This window comes from Mirounga leonina, unplaced genomic scaffold (assembly GCF_011800145.1).
Source record: "Mirounga leonina isolate KUSES-001 unplaced genomic scaffold, KU_Mleo_1.0 Mir_174, whole genome shotgun sequence".
NCBI classification, from domain to species: domain Eukaryota; kingdom Metazoa; phylum Chordata; class Mammalia; order Carnivora; family Phocidae; genus Mirounga; species Mirounga leonina.
The window spans coordinates 45,516,322-45,537,894 of record NW_023270451.1 but is presented as its reverse complement, the minus strand read 5'-3'; the positions used below and the strand labels follow the sequence as shown (position 1 = coordinate 45,537,894).

General features: G+C 37.9%; 1 protein-coding gene across 1 annotated transcript in view; it reads right to left on the bottom strand.

Annotated features, from left to right (window-relative positions):
• GARS1 (glycyl-tRNA synthetase 1) overlaps positions 1 to 21,573 on the bottom strand; it is a 47,647-nt gene that overhangs the window by 16,231 nt on the left and 9,843 nt on the right. The window contains exons 2-10 of the mRNA XM_035020842.1: positions 18,172 to 18,273; positions 17,346 to 17,448; positions 16,178 to 16,319; positions 14,644 to 14,732; positions 13,010 to 13,086; positions 8,920 to 9,065; positions 6,620 to 6,769; positions 2,221 to 2,383; positions 950 to 1,114 (exon numbers count right to left, since the gene is read on the bottom strand). Of these exons, the coding sequence (XP_034876733.1) occupies positions 950 to 1,114; positions 2,221 to 2,383; positions 6,620 to 6,769; positions 8,920 to 9,065; positions 13,010 to 13,086; positions 14,644 to 14,732; positions 16,178 to 16,319; positions 17,346 to 17,448; positions 18,172 to 18,273 (1,137 nt within the window). The remainder of the gene's footprint in view (positions 1 to 949; positions 1,115 to 2,220; positions 2,384 to 6,619; positions 6,770 to 8,919; positions 9,066 to 13,009; positions 13,087 to 14,643; positions 14,733 to 16,177; positions 16,320 to 17,345; positions 17,449 to 18,171; positions 18,274 to 21,573) is intronic.

Below are 21,573 nucleotides of genomic sequence, written 5' to 3'. Positions count from 1 at the left end.
AATGAATCTATTAAAAGAAAGTCATTTTGCAAAGTAAAGAGTGAAACCAAGGGTATGTGGGAACGAATGACTGTCAAAAGTCACCGAAGAGCCTCTCTAGCACCAAATAAGGGAAATGCCAGGAGGCTCTCAGGCCCCTTGTTCTGGATACCACCTTGTTCCCACTGTTACCAGGGCAGAAAGCAACTTCTATATCCAAATGTCTTTTTTTAACTTATTTTTTAAATGTTTGTTTATTTTTAGTAATCTCTACACCCACTATGGGACTCAAACTCAAGACCCTGAGATCAAGAGTCGCATGCTCTTCTGACTGAGCCAACCAGCCAGCCCTCCTATACCCAAATGTCTGTCAATTCTAAGCTCCAGTATGAATGTTCATGTTTGGGAGGTGGGGGTGGTAAAGTACAGAGAATCGGTAGCTGGGTGGTCTTCCCTGAATTATTATTAATACACAGAATTTGAGAAAAGGTAGTTCCTAAAAAAGAGATCATAACTACTAGTCTACCACCAAAACCTAACAAATAGCTCTCTAAACAAAGAGCACCATGTCTTTCTTTACTCAGCCCTACCACATTTCCAACATTTGCTAGGGTCCTTGTCAGGAAGGAGGCCACTCCAACTTAGCTGCACCCAAGGATATTACTCATAACACTGCCCACCCCAGGAATGTACACACCGGCACTGCCCCATCATTGACTTTCCCTCTCTGTCTCTCTTACTCTCAGTCTCTGTAAAAGCCATCTAAGTCTACAAAGGGCTATTGAGACACAAGAGTAACCCATAACCCCTTCCTTGTAAGAGGGCAGGGGGCAACTGCTTTTTCCATTTTGCTTTGGAAAAGACCTCTTTTCTCTTTGTTGCTCTCTGACATACAGCACACAAAAAGCAATTTTGATGTCCACGCTCCTAAGTGAAGATCACATGCTAACAAGCCTTCCATTCTCCTTACATAGGATGTTTTAGATTCGGCATCCCAACAGTCACAGGCGTAGTGGGCCATCTCGTTCTCCATATGCTGGCGGAAGCGGAGTTTATCTGGAGATACTCCAACCTTCGTGAGATAGAGGTAGATGCGGCCAATGAAGTAGCCTAATACTGAGTTGTTAATCACACCCTAAAAATCAATGAGTAAACAAGTTAGTAAATAAATAAGCAAGCAAATATGCAAACAAGCACAGAAGAAGGAAAAAATACATATTCTTTCTAAGGCCAATGTACCACTTTTGATTTATTCACATTCTACTGAAAAATATTTGAAACACAAGGTAAGCTAATTTATCCAGCTTTCAGAACAATCTCAAATACCCAGAATGTGATTGTGGCTATTTTTAAATGGGTTAATGTCAAGTTAACAAGCTCATAATAACAGAGTCATTGAAAATCTTTCTGCCATACTCACTGGGTCAGCAAAACTTCAGCCCAATATCTCATACCTTCTAAATCTAGAGCACTAAAAATGCCATTCATAATAATGACCCTACAGAGGGGCAGATATATTTCTTCTGAATTAACAAAAGTAATGAGACATGTTGAAGGGGATTTTAATGTACCCTTATCCACTGAAGTTTGTGCACCCCATATTGTATATGTCATCTTCTGATTCCAGTACCAGAAAGATCTTAGAAATCATCTAGCCCCATCTCCTACCCACTGTAGGGCTCTTCTCTGCAAAATGGCTGGCAAGTTATCACCCAGCCTCCACTGGAATATGTTCAGGGGCAGGAAGTTCATTGTTCCCTGGGGAGATTCATTCCATTATCAGGCAGCAGCAACTATCAGAAAGTTTTCACTCACTCACTTCTCTAGACAAATGATTAGAGAAATACTATCCTATGCAAGACTTTATCCCAACTGCTATGGGTAATACAGAAAAGATTAAAATCCAGAGGACTTGCTTTTTGTGAGTCAAAATGTCTCCCCAAAAGGAGTACATATTGATAAAAGTTGGATTGATAGGCCACAGTTCAAAGATCTTTTTTCCAAGTGCTCTGCTAAATATTTTATTCATGTTGGCCCCCTGGCCTACAAATGGGCATGTTCAGGTAATTTCCTCCCACTATAATAATAGTGTAGGATAAATACTGTATATAAAAACAAATACTATATAAAAAATAAAATGACTGCTAAAATAAATATTTTGTTATCCAGGACACAGAATTTGCTAAGTGCTGCAGACCCTAAATTGGAATAACCTAAATGAAATTACCTACGGAATCTTACCTGCTCAACAGCATCTCCTAGGCGCATTTTTCGAGCAGACTGTCCGCTGACCTGGGCTTTTGCTGAATATAAATAAAGGTGGAGGTCTGCCACATTCTGAAACTTGGGATGGTCCTTCTCACTGGGATCTACAAAGTGCTCAATTTCTGCCATTGTGAATTCTCTGGAAGCAAAAATATAAGGGATAAAAGTTGCATGCTTTACTATAAAAAATAAACAAGGCCCTTATTTTCAACTTTACAATGATATAGGCCCTCATACTACAGGAATCTCTTATCACTAAACCAGAAAATTGTTTCCTAAGGGAATGGCAAAAAAAAAAAAAAAAGAAAAGAAAAAAAAAGTTGGATTAAATTTGTTTGGGTGGCTATTTTTTTTAAAACATATTAATGAATGGGGCGCCTGGGTGGCTCAGTTGGTTGGGCGACTGCCTTCGGCTCAGGTCATGATCCTGGGGTCCTGTGGTCAAGCCCCGCATCGGGCTCCCTGCTCAGCCGGAGGCCTGCTTCTCCCTCTCCCACTCCCTCTACTTGTGTTCCCCCTCACGTTCTCTCTCTATTAAATAAATAAATAAAATCTTTAAAAAAAAAAAACATTAATGAAAACTTTACAACTCACTTGAATAGTATTTTAAATAAATAAATACAATCAAACTTTCCTCAAATATTAACTTTTTTTTTTTTTAAGATTTTATTTATTTATTTGACAGAGAGAGAGAGACACAGTGAGAGCAGGAGCACAAGCAGGGGGAGGGGGAGAGGGAGAAGCGGGCTTCCCGCCCAGCAGGGAGCCCGATGTGGGGCTCGATCCCAGGACCCTGGGATCATGAGCTGAGCCAAAGGCAGACGCTTTATGACTGAGCCCCCCAGGTGCCCTCAAATATTAACTTCTGTCCTATGACAAAAATTCTTTGCTTGCCCAAATTTTAGTCAGTCTCCTGAACCTCCTCCTAGGCCCATCTGTATACTTCTTTGTAAAATCCAGTTTTAGCAAGAACCCTGATTAAGTCAGTTTAACCAGAACCACTCTACCCCACCCCTTGCTATGTGATCACCTCTGATATCTTTTTGGGTTTGTCATCCTCCACCATCCCCCAGGTGGTGTTTGATCACTCTGGCCTGTCTCCAGCAACATCCCATCAGGTTGGTTTAGCCAGAATCCCCCTTGCCTTGTCCCTGATGGTCCCTTTAAGTAGTTTTCTAGCCACTGACCCCACTTCACCCCACGCCTTGGCTAGAAATTCTTTCTTGCCCATGCTATATGCAAAATTGAGCCTGGTTCCATACTGAGATCTCTTTTCCCCCCACTGCCTACTGCAATAGTCTTTTTTTTTTTAAGATTTTTTTTTTTTTTAATTTATTTGACAGAGAGCGACACAGCGAGAGAGGGAACGCAAGCAGGGGGAGTGGGAGACGGAGAAGCAGGCTTCCCGCCCAGCAGGGAGCCCGATGTGGGGGTTCGATCCCAGGACCCTGGGACCATGACCTGAGCCGAAGGCAGACGCTTAACAACTGAGCCACCCAGGCGCCCTCCTCTACTGCAATAGTCTTGAATAAAATCTGTTTCTACCACCTTAACTACTGTCCATCTGTTTTTCCTTCCATACTAGCCACAACAACAAAAGATTATTACTTTCAGTGGAAAATAATTTTTAAAGAACAGATAGTTTTTAATATTAGGAAAACTTAAGCAAATGTCAGACACAAAAAAGAAATGAGATACTGAATAGTGACTTCCAAATAAAATGATTTTCCTTATAGCACTAGCAAGTCTTTATAAATATATACTAAATGAAGTTCCCGATATTTCCTTTTCCAAGAATGGGAAATTAAAAGTGAAGTGAAATTGTTCTTTAGCTTCTATAGTAGTTTGGTTTCTTCCTTTTTATTGCTCTGAACAAGTAAATGACTGATAATGGCACCATACAGCTGGCTTTTTTAGGGTAATAGCTTCTCAAATAAAGTGTTATTCAAGGCAGAGGACATAAGACATGAATTGAACAGGCCAGCATCAAGCTAACTGCATAATGATGAAATAAATATGCCTATAGTAATGCTTTCCCAAAGAGATTTCTCTGAATGGCAATTAAGTAGCTATTGGGGGAAAAGTGTTTTAAGTTAATTTTATGAGTCAAAATCAAATTTCTCTCCTTTAAACACACTCCCCCACACACATTTACTAGTGCACTTTCATGATTATTTCAGATTTTTTAAAAACAATGAAAAATTGCTTAAATGAGACCTAAAAATACATGAAATGCATGGCAAAAGAGCTCTAATTTTTAAACTTTATTTTTTAATACTATTTCTTACTTGGTCCTATAGCACCTATATCTTGTCTTTCAAGCACTATCAAATGTCTTCTGTGTGCACAGAAATAGGACACAGACAAAGAAGCACAATGTCTGTCCTCACATATCTTATAGTGTGGCGGATAGCAAGAGAACATCTAAAATGCAAAGCATATCAAAATAAGGGCCCTGCCTAGAATCCCAAAATAATCTGCTGCCAAAGCCTTTCCATTTGTTCTGTCAAATAATCCCAGCTCACAGACAGGAGATGGAAATCAACTCTAACAGTGATTCTACCAGTGGTCTCCTGTCTTTGAGTTCAGATGCTGTACCTGAACCATGGAGAACTACAATACATGTAGTCTAGAAGACAGAACCAGCCAATCAAAATAAAAATAAACTTTTAAAAATTACATATGAACAGTCTAATACTCCCAACCTAAATAAAAGAAATCACAGCCATGCAAAGACTAATCACCTGATAACTCTATAAATCACAACACTAAACAAATCCTAGCCCTATCCATGGAACAAAAACCATGGGGATACCGGCTCATGGAAGAACGAATAGACTTCTAGTCAGGATCTTAGCGATGCAAGAACAAAAACCAGCCAGAATCCAGACAGGATGCTTTAAAGTGGAAAATGACCAAAATAAAAAATATCCAGGGAAGCCCCACGGACCTTTTACCAGTTAACTCCTAGGATCATTCCTTAGTTCTGAGCTGCTTTTTCGACTTACCACTTTCTATTCCACAAGCCCCAGGTTTTGCCTTACTTCGTGGTCCTTTTATAACTTCCAAGAGCTACTCTATGTTATATATATATCCTCTCCAAAATACTGGCTTTAGACAAAGTCAGTCTTACCAGGCTTTCTCAGTATTTTGAAAGCATGCTTGAAGACACTACTGGAACAGATGGAAAGCCAAAAACAAAAGAAAAAGAGAGACAGAAAAACCCAGACACCAGGAAGTAAAACAGACTCAAGCCTGACAAGTTTTTCATTGTTATTATAGCTGGTTAAAGTTTCTGACCACCTCTTCTTTCCGCACAAAGGCCCAAGGGAATCCCTCCCACCCCATTTCTCTAAGTTGTGCAAGCCCCTTCCTCTGTGTAGTCCCGCCTTTCTTGACCAGAAGGCTGAACCAATCACAGGCCTGAAGAAACAGTTTGGTCAATACATAGGGGCATTTCCTCAGTGGGTGTAATGGAGACTAACAAGATTAGGCAGGTGCTTTGGGTGCTATGATGTAGAGTCAGTGGCTGGGATATGCTATGACTGGAGTCTGTAATTATAATGAGTAAGAAAAGAGAGATGGGTGGGGTGGTGGGGCTGTGGAAAATCCTTCTGGAGTCTAAGATAGCTAAGTTTACCTACATATCTTATTTTTTATATGGAATTTATTTCACCAAGAGATGATATCAGTAAGAAAATACATAGAAATCACAAAAAACTCAAGTCAAAAGCAGCTAAATCACAGTAAGTTTCTAAAGAAAACTATAACTAAGTGCTAATATGACCTCCCACACATTCCTGGAGATATCTGGCAAAGGGAGATTATTAGAATAGAGACAAGTGAGCAGACTAAAGTAGACAGAAGCAAGCCTACTAGCTGGCCTGTCATATAGGCGCCTCAAATGTCTGGAGGAATGTCAACTGGTTACAGAAACACCCCCGGCCCAACTCCAGCCTGCTGTTTGCCCTGGACACCCAGCATGACACTCCCCTCCTGTCACCCTGGCCCACCTCACTCTACACTTACACATATCACCACTGCCAGAAAATGCCTTGGTTTAGACAATCAAGATCCTGCCATTCTCTAAACATATAACAAACAAGGGAGAAAGATCATTTTGGAGCAGGTGAGAAACGTGATCTATTCTTCACCTTCCTTCCTTCCTTCCTTTCCCTTCAAGTTCTCATTAGTTACTCACAACTACCTGATGTCCCAGAGATTACAAACATAAAGCATCATCTTTTGGAGGACAAAAATAAAGACATGGTCATGTAAGAATGAAACAGAATTGTCTCAACATAGCAAGCTTCCCTTTCCCATTCAAAGCCGAGATCATCCACAAATTTTACTGGAAGAATAATATGGGCAGTACCTGACTCTGATCAGTCCAGATCTAGGGGAGATCTCATTTCTGAAAGAATTTCCGATCTGGGCAGCAGCAAAAGGCAACTTTCCTTGGTTGAATTCCAAAAGTCTCTTGAAATTCAGGAAAATCCCCTGTGCGGTTTCTGGTCTCAAGTACCTATAAATTTAAATAAATCAGTCTGTTAGAAGGAAAGAAATTAAGTTTTCCAAAAATCTGAAAGATATAAATCCTAAAAGTCCGAAATATACTATTTTCACACAAAGCAGTACATATATGCTGTAAAGCAAAGGAATAGGAGGAATAAACATTTTCCTTGGTACCAAACATTCTCAAGCAAGTGTTAGAGAACGTAACAAGCAACTGGTATGGCAATACTACTATTAGAAATGTCATTTTATTTCATCAGTCCAGTGAGTCAAATACCACCTCTCTCTTAATTTCCCTAAAACCTGATTAATCATTTAACAAGGAGGCAGACAACAATTCAGATCCTTCTGAAAATAAGACCCTGCCTAAGTATATGCCCACTAACTCACGTATTAGAGTGTAATTATGTGGCTACAAAGAAGCCAGTATGGGCTCACACTCAGCATTTGAGCTCACTCATCACAATCAACACACTAGGCCAGGCAAATTTCAAGGTTTTTCCTATCATTTTCTCCTTTGTGGTATTCTACATTTCCAGCCAGAAGCTTCTTCTCTTTTTCTCCATATTTTTAAGATACGGCCAAGCAAATACCCCATGATAGCCACTGCCTCTTCTCAATTTTACAGAAAATATTCTTTGCAAAAACATCAACTAAGAAAGCTTTCCCAGCAGCCTACTTCAAAATAAATAGTTTATGAAGAAAACTTTAAAACAAAGAAAAAATAAAATACAATTGTACCCTCTTCTCACTCTAACACACCAACTCCTCATTCTGGTGGTCCTTTCCAGATTTCATCCAAAAGAAGTGTAACTACAGTTTTATATGCATTTTTTTAAAAAGCTGTAAGACTTTTAAATTTCATTTTTTATTTATTTTTAAGTAGACTCTACGCCCAACATGGGGCTTGAACTCATGACCCCAACATCAAGAGTCGCGTGCTCCACTGACTGAGCCAGCCAGGTACTCCTATGTGCGTGATTTATATGTGTAAAATTATGTATTCTTTATTTTTCCATTTTCTAAATAATCATAATAATTTCTCATATTTGACAGCTGCAGAGTATTCTAAAATAATCTATTATAATTTAATCATCTCAAATTTTTGGATAAATAGGTTATTTCTACTTTTAATTTATATACTCTTGATAAATATAGCTTCCTTTCCTTTTGAATTATTTTCTCAAATAAATTCCCAGGAGTGGGATGACAGGTCAGAGGGTCTGGCCCATTCAATGACTCTCTGTATGTACTGCCAAAATGAAAGGCTTACCTTTGGCCTCTTTCCATAAAATATCCCAAGTCAACACAGTGTGTGACTAAAATAATTCCATTCATACATTCTGTCACAATTCATTTTTACTATTCTTTAGTTTCTATTCCAGGAGACATGATCTATCTAGCTTCATCTTACAAAAGCCTACCCTCAATTACCTTACAATGAAACCGTAAGAAAAATATTTGAAGTTATGAAGAATACTTTGGCTAAGTTTGTTAACATTGAGAAGGAATCTGTAAATACAAATTCTAGTTCTGGATCATACTGTAACTGTTCAGCTTTCTTTACTATGAAAACCACATCTTTTAAATAACAAACTAAACCTATGTTGTTCAGTATGGTAGGCTAGTAGTCAAATGCCTAAATTTAAATTAATTAAAATTAAATACATTTTAAAGTTCAGTACCTCAGAAGCACTAACACCATTTCAAGTGCTCAGTAGCCACATGTGGTTAGTGGCTACCATATTGGACAACACAGATTATAGAACATTTATACCACTGCAGAAAGTTCTACTTGACAGTGTTGATCTAGACTAAATGGTTTCTAAGTCTCCTTCAGCAATAAGTTCAATGACTTTCAAAATCATTCTTCAACTACCTCTCCTGCCCTACACAGCTATCACCACGAGATATGATGATCAGACTTCTGTTTATTTTGTGGCAAAAATAATAATAATATACACTAAAAAAAAAATACATTCAGAAAGAATTAGAAGGAATAAATTTAAGAATATGTCTGTTATTATTTCTACTTAAAATATTTATCTGTACTTTCTACATATCATTTTTAGAAAATTTTCCTTCATGGCTGATCTGATGTTTACTTTTTATTACAACAACTTCAGTAACTTCATTACATAAAGAATAAGTGATACATACCCAGGCATGTTTCCTCCAGGCCCAATGAAGGTCTTGAACATTAAGTTAAAAGATACTGGAGGGGAGAGATCATTTCCAGTCATGGGGGATTTTACATTATAGTTCACAAAAAGATCCCCAAGTTCCTGCTGTCCATAGTTATCAAGCTAAAGGATAGGTAAAGAAAATAATTAATGTAAAAGACTCAGAAAAAAAACAGGGCATAAAAGTATTATATATATAAAACCCATCCATCATTAAAAATCACCCAAAATAAGAACATCAAAGTTACTCTAACCTTCAAAAACCCAAATTAAAATCATAACCAGTTCACTTTCCATTTATCAATTTACCATTTACCATTCCAGAAAACTGGAGTATCTTTCTGGGACTGACCTAAAACTCATACATTCACCATTTTACAAGGAAACATAAAGAAAAAGATCTCTGGTTCAACTATAATAGTTACTGATTGGCAAGAATCTGAAATCATATAAATAAGTATTTTTTTTTAAGATTTTATTTGTCAGAGAGAGATACAGAGCACAAGCGGGGCGGGGGGAGCACAGAGGGAGAAGCAGACTCCCCAATGAGCAGGGAGCCCAATGCGGAACTCGATCCCAGGACCCTGAGATCATGACCTGAGCCAAAGACACTCAACCGACTGAGTCACCCAGGCGTCCCACAAATAAATTTTTGAAGTTGCATTTTACCGCTCTGCATATTTAAGAGTCAGGTATACTTCCCTGTCTATTAATTAAATGTGCATAAAACTTTTCTTTCCCACTAGATATTAAGCTCTTGAAGGTAGAAACTGTTTCTTATTCATGTCTGCATGTTCCAGTGTATTGCACATTTTATACATTGATAACCAACATGAAACCCTCTAAAATGATGTATGACCTCCAACTTGAAAATTTCAAATGACTATGACAAACCATCTAATACTGAAGAATATTCAAAACTTAAAAAAAAAACAAAACTCCTAATAGAAGCAAAATAATTACATAAATCAACTCATGACCGTAAGAACCGAGGCTCTGGAGTCAGAAAAACCTGGGTAAACCAACCACCCAATTCTACCACGTACGGCTTGTGTGACTCAAGAGAAGTTCTTATCTAACCTCTCTGGGCCTCAATTTGCTTATCTGTGAAATAAGGAAGCAGCATCTACTTCACTATGAAGGGCTACTATGAAGATTAACTATGTAAAGTACTTAGCACAGGGCTTGGCACACAGCAACCACTACACCACTTACTAAGTGTCTTGCCAAAATATCCGACTGGGCCTCAAGGTCGGATTACCAAATTATAATACAGAAACAGAGGAACATGTGAAATATCACCAAAATAATGCAATCAGCCAAATCCAGATAGTAGAAAGCACTAAGAAACAAGTGTCTCAACTTTAATGAAAATACAAGGAAAATTAGAGATAAAGACCCTGAAGATTGAAAGAGACTTAAGAAATGTATCAACCATTCACAAAGTATGGACTTTACCTGGATCCCAATTCAAACAAAAAAAAAACTGGTTAACATTTAAGACAATGTAATAAAATGATGTTTTAGGCGCCTGGGTGGCTCAGTTGGTTAAGCGACTGCCTTCGGCTCAGGTCGTGATCCTGGAGTCCCTGGATCGAGTCCCGCATCGGGCTCCCTGCTCGGCAGGGAGCCTGCTTCTCCCTCTGACCCTCCCCCCTCTCATGTGCTCTCTCTCATTCTCTCTCAAATAAATAAATAAAATCTTTAAAAAAAAAAATGATGTTTTAGATGTACTTCAAAATAATTCTGGAGAAGAAGGCAGGAAAGCAGGGAATGGATTCAACAAAATTTGGCAACATTGTAGCAGGTTCATGGGTACATAAGTATTTATTATACTATTTTCTATTTGCATATGTTTTGAATTCTTCATAACAAAAAATTAAAAAATGACTTAAAAACTGGTACATGCAGAGGTGGGTCAGCAAAAATGGACAAAGAAAAACAGTTCTGAGCTGCTGAATCCACAACAGGAATAAAGCTCTGCCTACCACAGAGGGTGAATCAGTGCCTTTTAAAGAAACTATCATGCTAAAATAAAGCTGAAAAGGAGTCACAAGCACTAACAGGTAGAGAAAATGCTATTATTTGCTCAAGCAAACAGATGGGCCTTTGGCCATGAATCCACCAGGACCATTTCTGAGTATTAGACCACACAGTCCCCAACTTTTCACTGAAAGTTACATTGACAGTTTGTATGTAGATCTAATATGGCAAATCAAAAAAACAGACTGCTCTCTGGGGTGCCTGGGTGGTTCAGTTGGTTAAGCATCCAACTCTTGATTTCGGCTCAGGTCATGATCTTAGGGTCGTGAGACAGAACCTTGTTTTGGGCTCCTGCATTGGGCTTCACGTTGGGAGTGGAGCCTGCTTAAGATTCTCTTTCTCCCTCTCCCTCTGCCCCTCCCCTCACAAGCACGTGCACACATCTTCTCTAAAAAAAAAAACAAAAACAGGGGCACCTGGGTGGCTCAGTTGGTTAAGCAACCGCCTTCGGCTCAGGTCATGATCCTGGAGTCCCGGGATCAAGTCCCACATCGGGCTCCCTGCTCAACAGGGAGTCTGCTTCTCCCTCTGACCCTCCCCCCTCTCATGTGCTCTCTCTCATTTTCTCTCTCAAACAAGTAAAAAAAAATCTTTAAAAACAAAAAAACAGACTGCTCTTCTAAAACCATGGATATGAGACAGAAAGTCAGGGTTCAAACTATAAGTGACTTAATGAATCAACTAATTACTTCCTGCTCTGACAATTGACTTGGAAATGAATGAAACTGTTAAGATCAAAGACACATACTTCCAAAAAGCTTAGTAAGTCTAACATTCTAAAAGGAAAACGGTAACTAAGGGGTAATTAGAAGTGCTTTTCATTTCTTCTTTCTAATAAAGGTCATGCCTTTGGGAAAGAAAGGAAATGAGAAATGAATTTTTGGCTATAACAGTGTCAAAATCCAAGAATTGATTTATTAAATCATGAGCAACAATACTAAAGCAAAGAGCTCCAAGCAAAGGATAAAATATACCTCACAAGGACTAAAATAAACTCGCAGATGAGTCAACAGCCAAATTAAGATTTTCTTTCAATTTAAATGAGGAAGGAGAAAATTTCTCAGCTACCGTTAGAAAGCAAGATACCGCAGGGAAAAATCAGCATATTTTTAGAAAACAAGGCAGCAGCGGGAAAGTATCCAGTAAATTCTCATGAGAAAATGAAAAGAGACAGGGATTCCTACATTCAGCCTCACATATTTATATGCCAATATAAAGAAAATATCTATAAATACAGCACTGGTTTCTGTGTGTGTATGTACATTTTTGCCCAAGGAAGTAAATAAAATTTAAGAGGTGAGCCTTGGTGGACCTCATGATCAAATATGGTGTAGGAGAAATGTATTTTGCTTAAATGGATACATAAGGTGAGAAATCAGCAACATACATACATGGACATGTGCATATTCCTGGGGGAAAGAGGTACAGTTTTTGTAATATTTTTAAAGTGATCTGTGACCCAAAAAAAGAGGTAAGAACTATTTCTGATCTAGGAGGTATTCCTGCACTTGGTAAAAGTCAGAACAGATTATCTCTATGGTTTCTTTTAAGTCTTCCCTAAACTTTGCCAACTTAAATAGAAATTGTAAAACTTTTAGTTTTTAAGAAAAGCAGGGGCCTGCTCATCAGGTTCTAAGAGTAATAGCACATAGTCAGGGATAGTGCAACCAGAAGCAGATCAAGTGGCTGATGAGACAGTGTTCATAAGGATATCTGCCCCAAAGTCTCCACATCAAGACCAAACACTATTCATCATTAGTCACTCCTCTGGTTTTTGTTATTAAATCCAGAAAATTGGTTTCCAAAGAGATAGAGCAAATTTCACGCCTATTTACACTGAATTGCTAGTTTGAGTTAAAATAAAGCCACAAAAGGTAGAGAGAGAAGAAAATAAAAATTCAAAGAGAGACAGAAGATAAACTCTACTTCCTTACAATCGTGGCCTGGGTCAGCACAATGTGGAATTCAACAGTCACCAAACACTGTAAGAAAGACAGCTGTGATAACATCTCTGAAGTACTCACCTGAGCCAAGACACTTTCCATCTCTGATTTCTTCTCAGCAGAACACTTCTTATCAGACATCAATTTCTGTAAATGAGCTACAAGAACAGTGTTGGTACATGTCAATTTCAATCAAGGGGTAAAAGGACAATGCATTTTGAGTTTCGGTGCTGGAGAGGTAAAAAAAAAAAACCGAATCCAAGGATAATGTTTTCACTTTATATAAACCCTATGGTTGATTTTACAGGGAGAATCATGATACTGTCTTGATTCCTTTGCTGACTCAGAATTTCTAATTATCATATTAACTTCTTTTTGTTAAATAAGGGACTCAAGTTGTACAGGCATACCTTGGAGATATTGTGGGTTTGGTTCCAAACCACCACAATATAGCAAATATTGCAATAAAACAAGTCAAATAAATTTTCTGGTTTCCCAGTTCATATAAAAATTGTTTGCCTCACTACTGGGTATTTACCCCAAAGATACAAAAGTAGGGATCCGAAAGGGTACGTGCACCCCGATGTTTATAGCAGCAATGTCCACAATAGCCAAACTGTGGAAAGAGCCAAGATGTCCATCGACAGATGAATGGATAAAGAAGATGTGGTATATATATACAATGGAATATTATGCAGCCATCAAAAGGAATGAGATCTTGCCATTTGCAACGATGTGGTTGGAACTGGAGGGTACTACGTTGAGCGAACTAAGTCAAACAGAGAAAGACATGTATCATGTGACCTCACTGATATGAGGAATTCTTAATCTCAGGAAACAAACTGCGGTTTGCTGGAGTGGTGGGGGGTGGGAGGGATGGGGTGACTGGGTGATAGACATTGGAGAGGGTATGTGCTATGGTGAGTGCTGTGAATTGTGTAAGACTGTTGAATCACAGACCCGTACCTCTGAAACAAATAATACATTATATGTTAAAAAAAAGAAGATAGTAGGAAGGGAAAAATGAAGGGGGGGAAATTGGAGGGGGAGACGAACCATGAGAGACTATGGACTATGAGAAACAAACTGAGGGTTCTAGAGGGGAGGGGGGGTGGGGGGATGGGTTAGCCTGGTGATGGGTATTAAAGAGGGCATGTATTGCATGGAGCACTGGGTGTTATGCACAAACAATGAATCATGGAACACTACATCTAAAACTAATGATGTAATGTATGGGGATTAACATAAGAATAAAAAAAAAATTGTTTGCCTCATATTGTACTGTTAAATATGCAACAGCATTATATCTAAAAAAGTATACCTTAATTAAAATATATTTTATTGCTGAAAAATGCTAACCATCACCTGAGCTGTCAGCGAGTCCTAATTACTGATCACTATAACAAATAATAATGAAAAAGTTTGAAATATTGCAAGAATTACCAAAATGTGAGAGAGACAAAGTGAGTAAAAGCGTTGGAAGAACAGCACTGACGGACTTGCTTGGCCCCGGGTTGCCAGTATCCACACAGCACGGTAAGGTAGAGTGCAATAAATGAGGTCAGCCTGTATGGTTAAGATCTGAGCACTTTACTCTTTGTATGTTATGCCCCCAAAAAATTTTAATAGAAAAAATATGAGAAAAGCTTAATCTAAACCCTCTGTTTTGATCAACTTTACTTGGAAGAATACTTATCCGAGATGAAAAACCATACCTTTTAATAGATGGTCAGCACGAAAACACTCTCCATTTTTTACATCTTTCACCATGAAGTCAGCAAATTTGTCTACGTGGCCAGAGGTCCTAAGTTAACAAATGCCAAGCCAATTTGTCATTTTCATACAAATTAATACATAAACTTTACGTTCTAAGATAATCCCCCTTCTATATGTAGTATATCATGCTTATATCTGTGTATCTGAAAGATGGAAGCTCCCATATATATAATGATGTATCCATGGTAGATAATGTAGGCTACAGAAAATTCTTCCTCAAATCTATCTCCACCCTTTCCTCCAAGCTCTTCCATCCCACAGGAAAGAGACATCAACTAGATTATACTCTTTTACAAGTTGTCATAAAGTATGTTCTACCTTGCAGAATCAATTAATCCATGCCTATCTCATTATTAACGACTTATGCAAAGGCCAAAACCAGGGGGAATTTGACTAGGCAAGAATTCATAACTCAGTAGAGATCCTGAATCTTAAGAAAAGAGTTTTCTGTCACCAAAAACTGTATGGACACTGGTATTATCTTTTACGCATTCCTATTAGTGGAGCAAGTAGCTCAAGAATAGGTTGTCTTGATCTTTTAGATCCCTCATCAGGAATTCATCTTGTTTTTATTGGCTGAAATTACTGAGAGAGCCCAAAGGATGCAAACAGTGAAAATTAGCTCTTTACCAGGCAACATTAAATGAAGTGATGAGATACAAAATGTAAAGGATTCTTCTTTCTATATTCTAGCAATCCTGCCCTGCTTTCAACAATGTTAGTAGGAATAAAATAAATTTCTGCACTAACACTTCAACACAAATAGTAGTTATTTGATTTTAAATGTATACACACCTTTGCCCAGAACTTCTAAAAACTTAGAATAAGGAAATAATCATATATATACAAAATCCATCTATCAGGATGTTCAGTGGACTCAAAAATCAGGAGCAATTTATTTTTTTAAAAGATTTACTTATTAGAGAGAGAGTGCGCATGCACGGCGGTGGCGGGGGGGTGGGGGGGAGGGTGGCGGGTAGTGAATCCTCACGCAGACTCCCTGCTAAGCATAGAGCCCGACTCAGGGCTTGATCCCAGGACCCTGAGATCAACACCTGAGCCGAAACCAAGAGTCAGCTGCTTAACCAACTAAGCCACCCAGGCGCCCCAAGAACAATTTAAATGCCTATGATATGGCACTACCTAAATAAATTATGGTATACCCACAAGAGAGTACTATGCTGTCATTAAAAATGCTTTAGAAGAATATTTAATGACATAAGTAAATGCTCACCTACATTACATGAAAAAAAGCATTGTGCTGCTAACACAGATGTATGTACAGGACTTATGGAGAAAGAAGACAGGATAAACACAACGATTTTGACATGGCTGTCTATGGACATTAGATGTATATTTTGTCTTTCTTTATTTTCCACATTTTTACAATGAATATGAGTAGTTTTTGTAATCAGGAGAAGTTACTTAAATATGCATATTAATGAATTTCAGCCCCCAAAGTAGAAATCTTACTTTAAAACTGGCTCAGGGGTGAGCATGGTACAATCAATCTCCAGGATCTGTTCCTCTTGGATAAAGTGCTGCCTCCAGGTCTGAATAATATTATTCTTCAAAGCACATCCAACTGGCCCAAAATCATACAGACCACTAACACCTATAAAATATGAACAAGGAAAATCCATACTTTACCTTGTCACTCCAAGCAAATTAAAGCAAGGGGATGTACGAAACTGTACGACTTCACATATTCCCTAAAGAGGTATTAAAGTCAACAATTCAAACCCCTCAATACTGAAGGGGTTATTTCCAGCTAGCTAAGAGAAGTAAAATTAAAAAGCTCTTACTCCGTTTACTACTTCTATATTAAGAATCCCAAGTAGGATTAGCAAAAAACTAAAAGCAAAAGATGTTCCTCCATATATAAGAAACAATGAAAAACAGATTACACTTTTCTGCCATAGATCTAACTTGTTGCATCAGCTGATAACAATGATGAATTTTAGCACCCAATTCTCTAATTTATTCTTGGATATACAAGCCACTATATTTAATCTTGAGTATATGAGCCACTATATTTAAACCTCAAGTTAAACATTTAGAAATCTGCTTAGCCAAACTCAAATCAAGTTTCAGGGACAAAGTATTAAAAGTCTAATACTGTTGGAATGATCTCCACCCACTATGAAAAATACCACTGTACATTTAATCAGTGAATTATATTTGCCTACATACCTTCACAAAGCATTCAGAAAGATGTAGAGATTTACCTACATACCTATGAAGAATGTTTTCTCCTGGCAGTTGCCATAAAGAATAACCTAGGGACCCTGGCTTCTCACTGCCCTTGTGTGAAGATGCACGATACAGTTGGCCAGTGTTACAATGGCCCTCAACTGCTCCAAAGAAGAGTCTGATAGGTACATGGACATATTAAGTGCTTCATACCTGGGCCCCTAACAATTCCCTACATCCAAATGGGAAAAAAGCAGTCTTTGAGAATAAGTAGGATGGAAAGGAATAAACAGATTTTACACCAAATGGCCAATATTAAACAAACAAAAGCATAATGTTCTCTGTTTTATGTGACCTGATACAGTTATCGATTGAAAAGCCATGTTTTTGATTTAAGAACAATAGTAAAGTGACCCACAACATAATTGCGCTATCATTAATCCCCTACCTCCATAAATAGCAAAAGCTTGATCGTAGAAAAACCTCCTCTTCAGGGTATCTTCCATTTTTGCTCTGTCTACAATGTCATCTTTGGGTTGTAATGCTAGCTCCTGTAATGGATTTTCAAATAGAAAACGTGTGATTAGGAGTGAGAGGAAATATGAATTTATATATGTGAGTTTGGTTTATTCCTCAGCAAAATTCAATACAAAATTTATCAGACAAGATTTTGATGCCTCTAAAAAACAGAAACCTTAGGGTTTTTCCCCCCTTTCAGTTACAAAAAAGATCCCTTTAACTTAATTATTTAGGAAGATTAAGGTTACTTAGATGCAGATACTGATAAGCAATATCTGAATTTTTATTGGATCACTGTAGTGAGACAGTGACTTAGAACTCCAAACTATTTCAGTTTGGTGATGGGACATTTACTGTTTGAAAGATTTGGGAGCAGGTATCAGATGGATATACCTTTTCCTTAAAAGAAAAAAAAGTTTAACACAAAACCATTATTTCCAGGGATAGAAGAATTTATAAAGAAGAGCAAGCACAAAAAAAAAAAAAAGCACAATGCCTTCCAGGGAAATTCGCGGAGTATATTAAATCTAGGATTTAGGGGAGGGGTGGGTCAGAAGTCAGGGAGACTTCACAGACAAGGTGACATTTTGAGATGGAGCGTGAAAGCATGAGAAGTCTGCCAGGTAGCAGATAAGAAGGCATGCTGGATAAATAGAGATAAGGCAAATGATACTGTTCAGAAACTTTTCTAGGTCCTTCCCACCCAAAGACATTAAATAAAAATGACATTCCTCTTTTAGGATCCCAAGACTCACCTTTGCTTCCAGAACCCTCTTCCGGGCTTTGAGCTCAGCTACAGCTTTGTCTACATCTACTTGGGGTGCTTTATCTTCTTTCAGTTTTCGAACAAGATCTCCCTAGCCAACAAAGAGAGTTTATATTCAGGATTGGTTTCAGAAGTCAAGAAAAGTTATGAATGTGTTTTTAAGCATGGCTTTAAAAAGTATCTGTGTAAGAATGAGGCCATTCAAATGTTTATTATGTGAGATGTCATTATAAATTTTATAACTGAAGGTCTTTGCCCTCAGTATTTTTAATCCAGCAAAATACACAAACAAGTATACAAATAACTATGTTCTAAGGGTGATTAGTACTACTGTGCTTTTTTTTCCTTTTGGGAGAGGAAACAGGTGGAAAAGGAGAGGAAGGCATTGATAAAAACTGTGACAAAACTTGGAAGCAATCAAGATGTCCTTCAGTAGGTGAATGGATAAACTGTGGTACATCTAGACAATGGAATATTATTCAGCACTGAAAAATAAATGAGCTATCAAACCATGAAAAGACATGGAGGAATCTTAAATGCATATTGCTAAGTTAAAGAAGCCAATCTGAAAAGGCTAATTCTAAGCTATATGATACTCTGTAAAAGGAAAAGCTATCATATTATGTAAAAGGCAAAGAGTAAAAGGATTAGTGGTTTGCAAGAGTTAGGGGTGAGGGAAGCATGACTAGGCAGGCACAGAGGATTTTTAGAGCAAACTATTTTTAGTAACAAACTATTCTGTATGATACTATATTTGGTGGTTACACACCATTATATTTTTGTCAAAACTCAGAGAATGTAAAACACCAAGAGTGGATCCTAATGTATGTAAACTATGGACTTGGAGTGAAATGACATATCAACGTGGGTTCATCAATTGTAACAAATTGTAACAATTTGTAACAAATTCTGGTGCAAGAAGCTGATAGTGTGGGAGGCAGTATATATGTGGGATCAGGGAGTATATGGGAAATCTCTGTGTTCAGTTTTGTTGTGAACCTAAATTTGCTCTAAAAAATAAAAGTCTGTATACATAAAAAAAGCAACATGAGGAATCTGGTGATTGAACTGTTGTTATTTTGATTATATCAATGTCAATATTGTGGTTGTGATACTGTACTAGTTTTGTAAGATGTCACCATTGGGGGAAAGTGAGTTAGGGACACAAGTGATTTCTCTGTATTAGTTATTACTACAAGCCAGTCTACAATTATCTCAAAATAAAAAGTTTAATTTTAAAAAGTAAAAACAAAAACAAAAAACTGTGAAAGAACAAGGTTAGTACTGAGAACACAAAGAGCCAATAAATAAACCACCCTCCCCTTGAATCTCTCTCCTACTTACAAAAACGACCATCCTGGTTTTCCACCTACTTTGACCATTTCTTCTTAGTCACAACTAACCCATATTCTTCTGCCCTCTTCTTTTTTTTTTTTTTTTAAAGATTTTATTTATTTATTTAATTGACAGGGAGAGAGAGAAAGACAGCATGAGAGGGAACATAAGCAGGGGGAGTGGGAGAGGAAGAAGCAGGCTTCCGGCTGAGCAGAGAGCCCGATGTGGGGCTCGATCCCAGGACCCTGGGATCATGACCTGAACCGAAGGCAGTCGCTTAACCAACTGAGCCACCCAGGTGCCCCCCTCTGCCCTCTTCTTAATTGTTACAATTTTTCCTTGATAATTTCTCTAGAATACTTTATTCACTTCCAACAACCTACCACCTGTACACTGATTCCCCCACTTACAGTAATGTGGTGGAGTAAGGAATCTGAAAAAGCAAACAAACAAAACATTACCTATTAGGTCTAAGAAACTTCAAGCTGAGAAATTAAAGTTGTCAAATTGATAGAGCCTTCGGGTTCCCAACGAAGTAACTGCTCTCTAGAGGAGTAGACCTTCCGCATAGGCCTTTTAGGATTTTCACAGATCGAGGTCACCAAAATAATAAGCATTCAACTCAAAATTTAAAAACCCATTGAGGAAACAAGCCACCATAGGTGAGACTCCGTGGAAATGACAAATAACAGAATTAGAGCCTCCAAAATATTAGAATGATCAAATATACTTTTTTAAATGCTTAAGATGTTAAAAAGGAAAGGAAAAGAAAAGAAGTCAAAAACATGAGCAAAGAACTAGAGACTATCAAAAACAATCAGGAAACCTGACAAATAACCACACAGGTTCCGGTCCAAGAAGATGACAGAGGAGTGGGGGAGGGGCAAAATGGGTGAAGGGGAGTGGGAGATAAAGGCTTCTAGTTATGGAATGAAGTCACAGGAATAAAAGAGACAGCATAGGGAATATGGTCAGTGGTACTGTAATAGCACTGTATGGTGACAAATGGGAGCTACACTTGTGGTGAGCACAGCATAACATATAAACCTATCAAATCACTATGTTGTACACCTATGTAACATTGTGTCAGCTATGCTTCAATATATATAAATAAGTAAGGGGGAAAAGAACCACATAGATCATCTAGAAATGAATCACTGAAATTAAAAACCCACTGGACAGGTTAAACAGATCAAAGTTGAAGAGAGAATTAGTGACTTACAGCACAGACCTGAAGAAATTATCCATGCATAATCCATGGAATGGAGCAGAGAGACAAAGATGTAAAAATATAAACAGGGTAATAAGACACAGAAAAAAGAGAGCCTGACATTCATCCAACCAGAATTCTCAAAGAAAATAAAGAAAATCCGTAAGATTTTGAAAAGATAACGACTATGAATTTTTCTATAATTGCTCAAAGACATGAATTATCAGACTTAGGAAGCACCATGAAATCCAAACAACATACAAAACAAAAACCTACATCTAGAAAAGTCTATAAACTTATGAGAGAGATTAGAGACTGGGTTTTAATTCCCGATCAGCTAATTGTGAAACTTTGAACAAGCTGACACCTCTCTAAGCTTGTTTCCTCAACTGTACAATCAGGATAACAATACCTCACTGAATTGTTATAGAGTAAATAAGGAATGCCTGGGTGGCTCAGTCGTTAAGCACCTGCCTTCAGCTCAAGTCATGACCCCAGGGTCCTGGGATCGAGCCCCGCATCGGGCTCCCTACTCGGTGGGGATCCTGCTTCTCCCTCTCCCACTCCCCCTGCTTGTGTTCCCTCTCTCGCTATGTCTCTATCTGTCAAATAAATAAAATCTTAAAAAAAAAAAAAAGAGTAAATGAAACAATTTAAGCAGAATATTTTCAATAGTACCTAACAAACAGTAGACACACAAAAAATTATAGTTACCATGCTATAAAACACCCCAACTTGGTTGTGGCTGAGTTATTTTTCAAATACTTCAAACCCAACTTGTTTATACAGAATTATTTTTCTCTGCCCTAAACTTGTTCCTTCTCCTATGCATTGCTTTCTATTTGT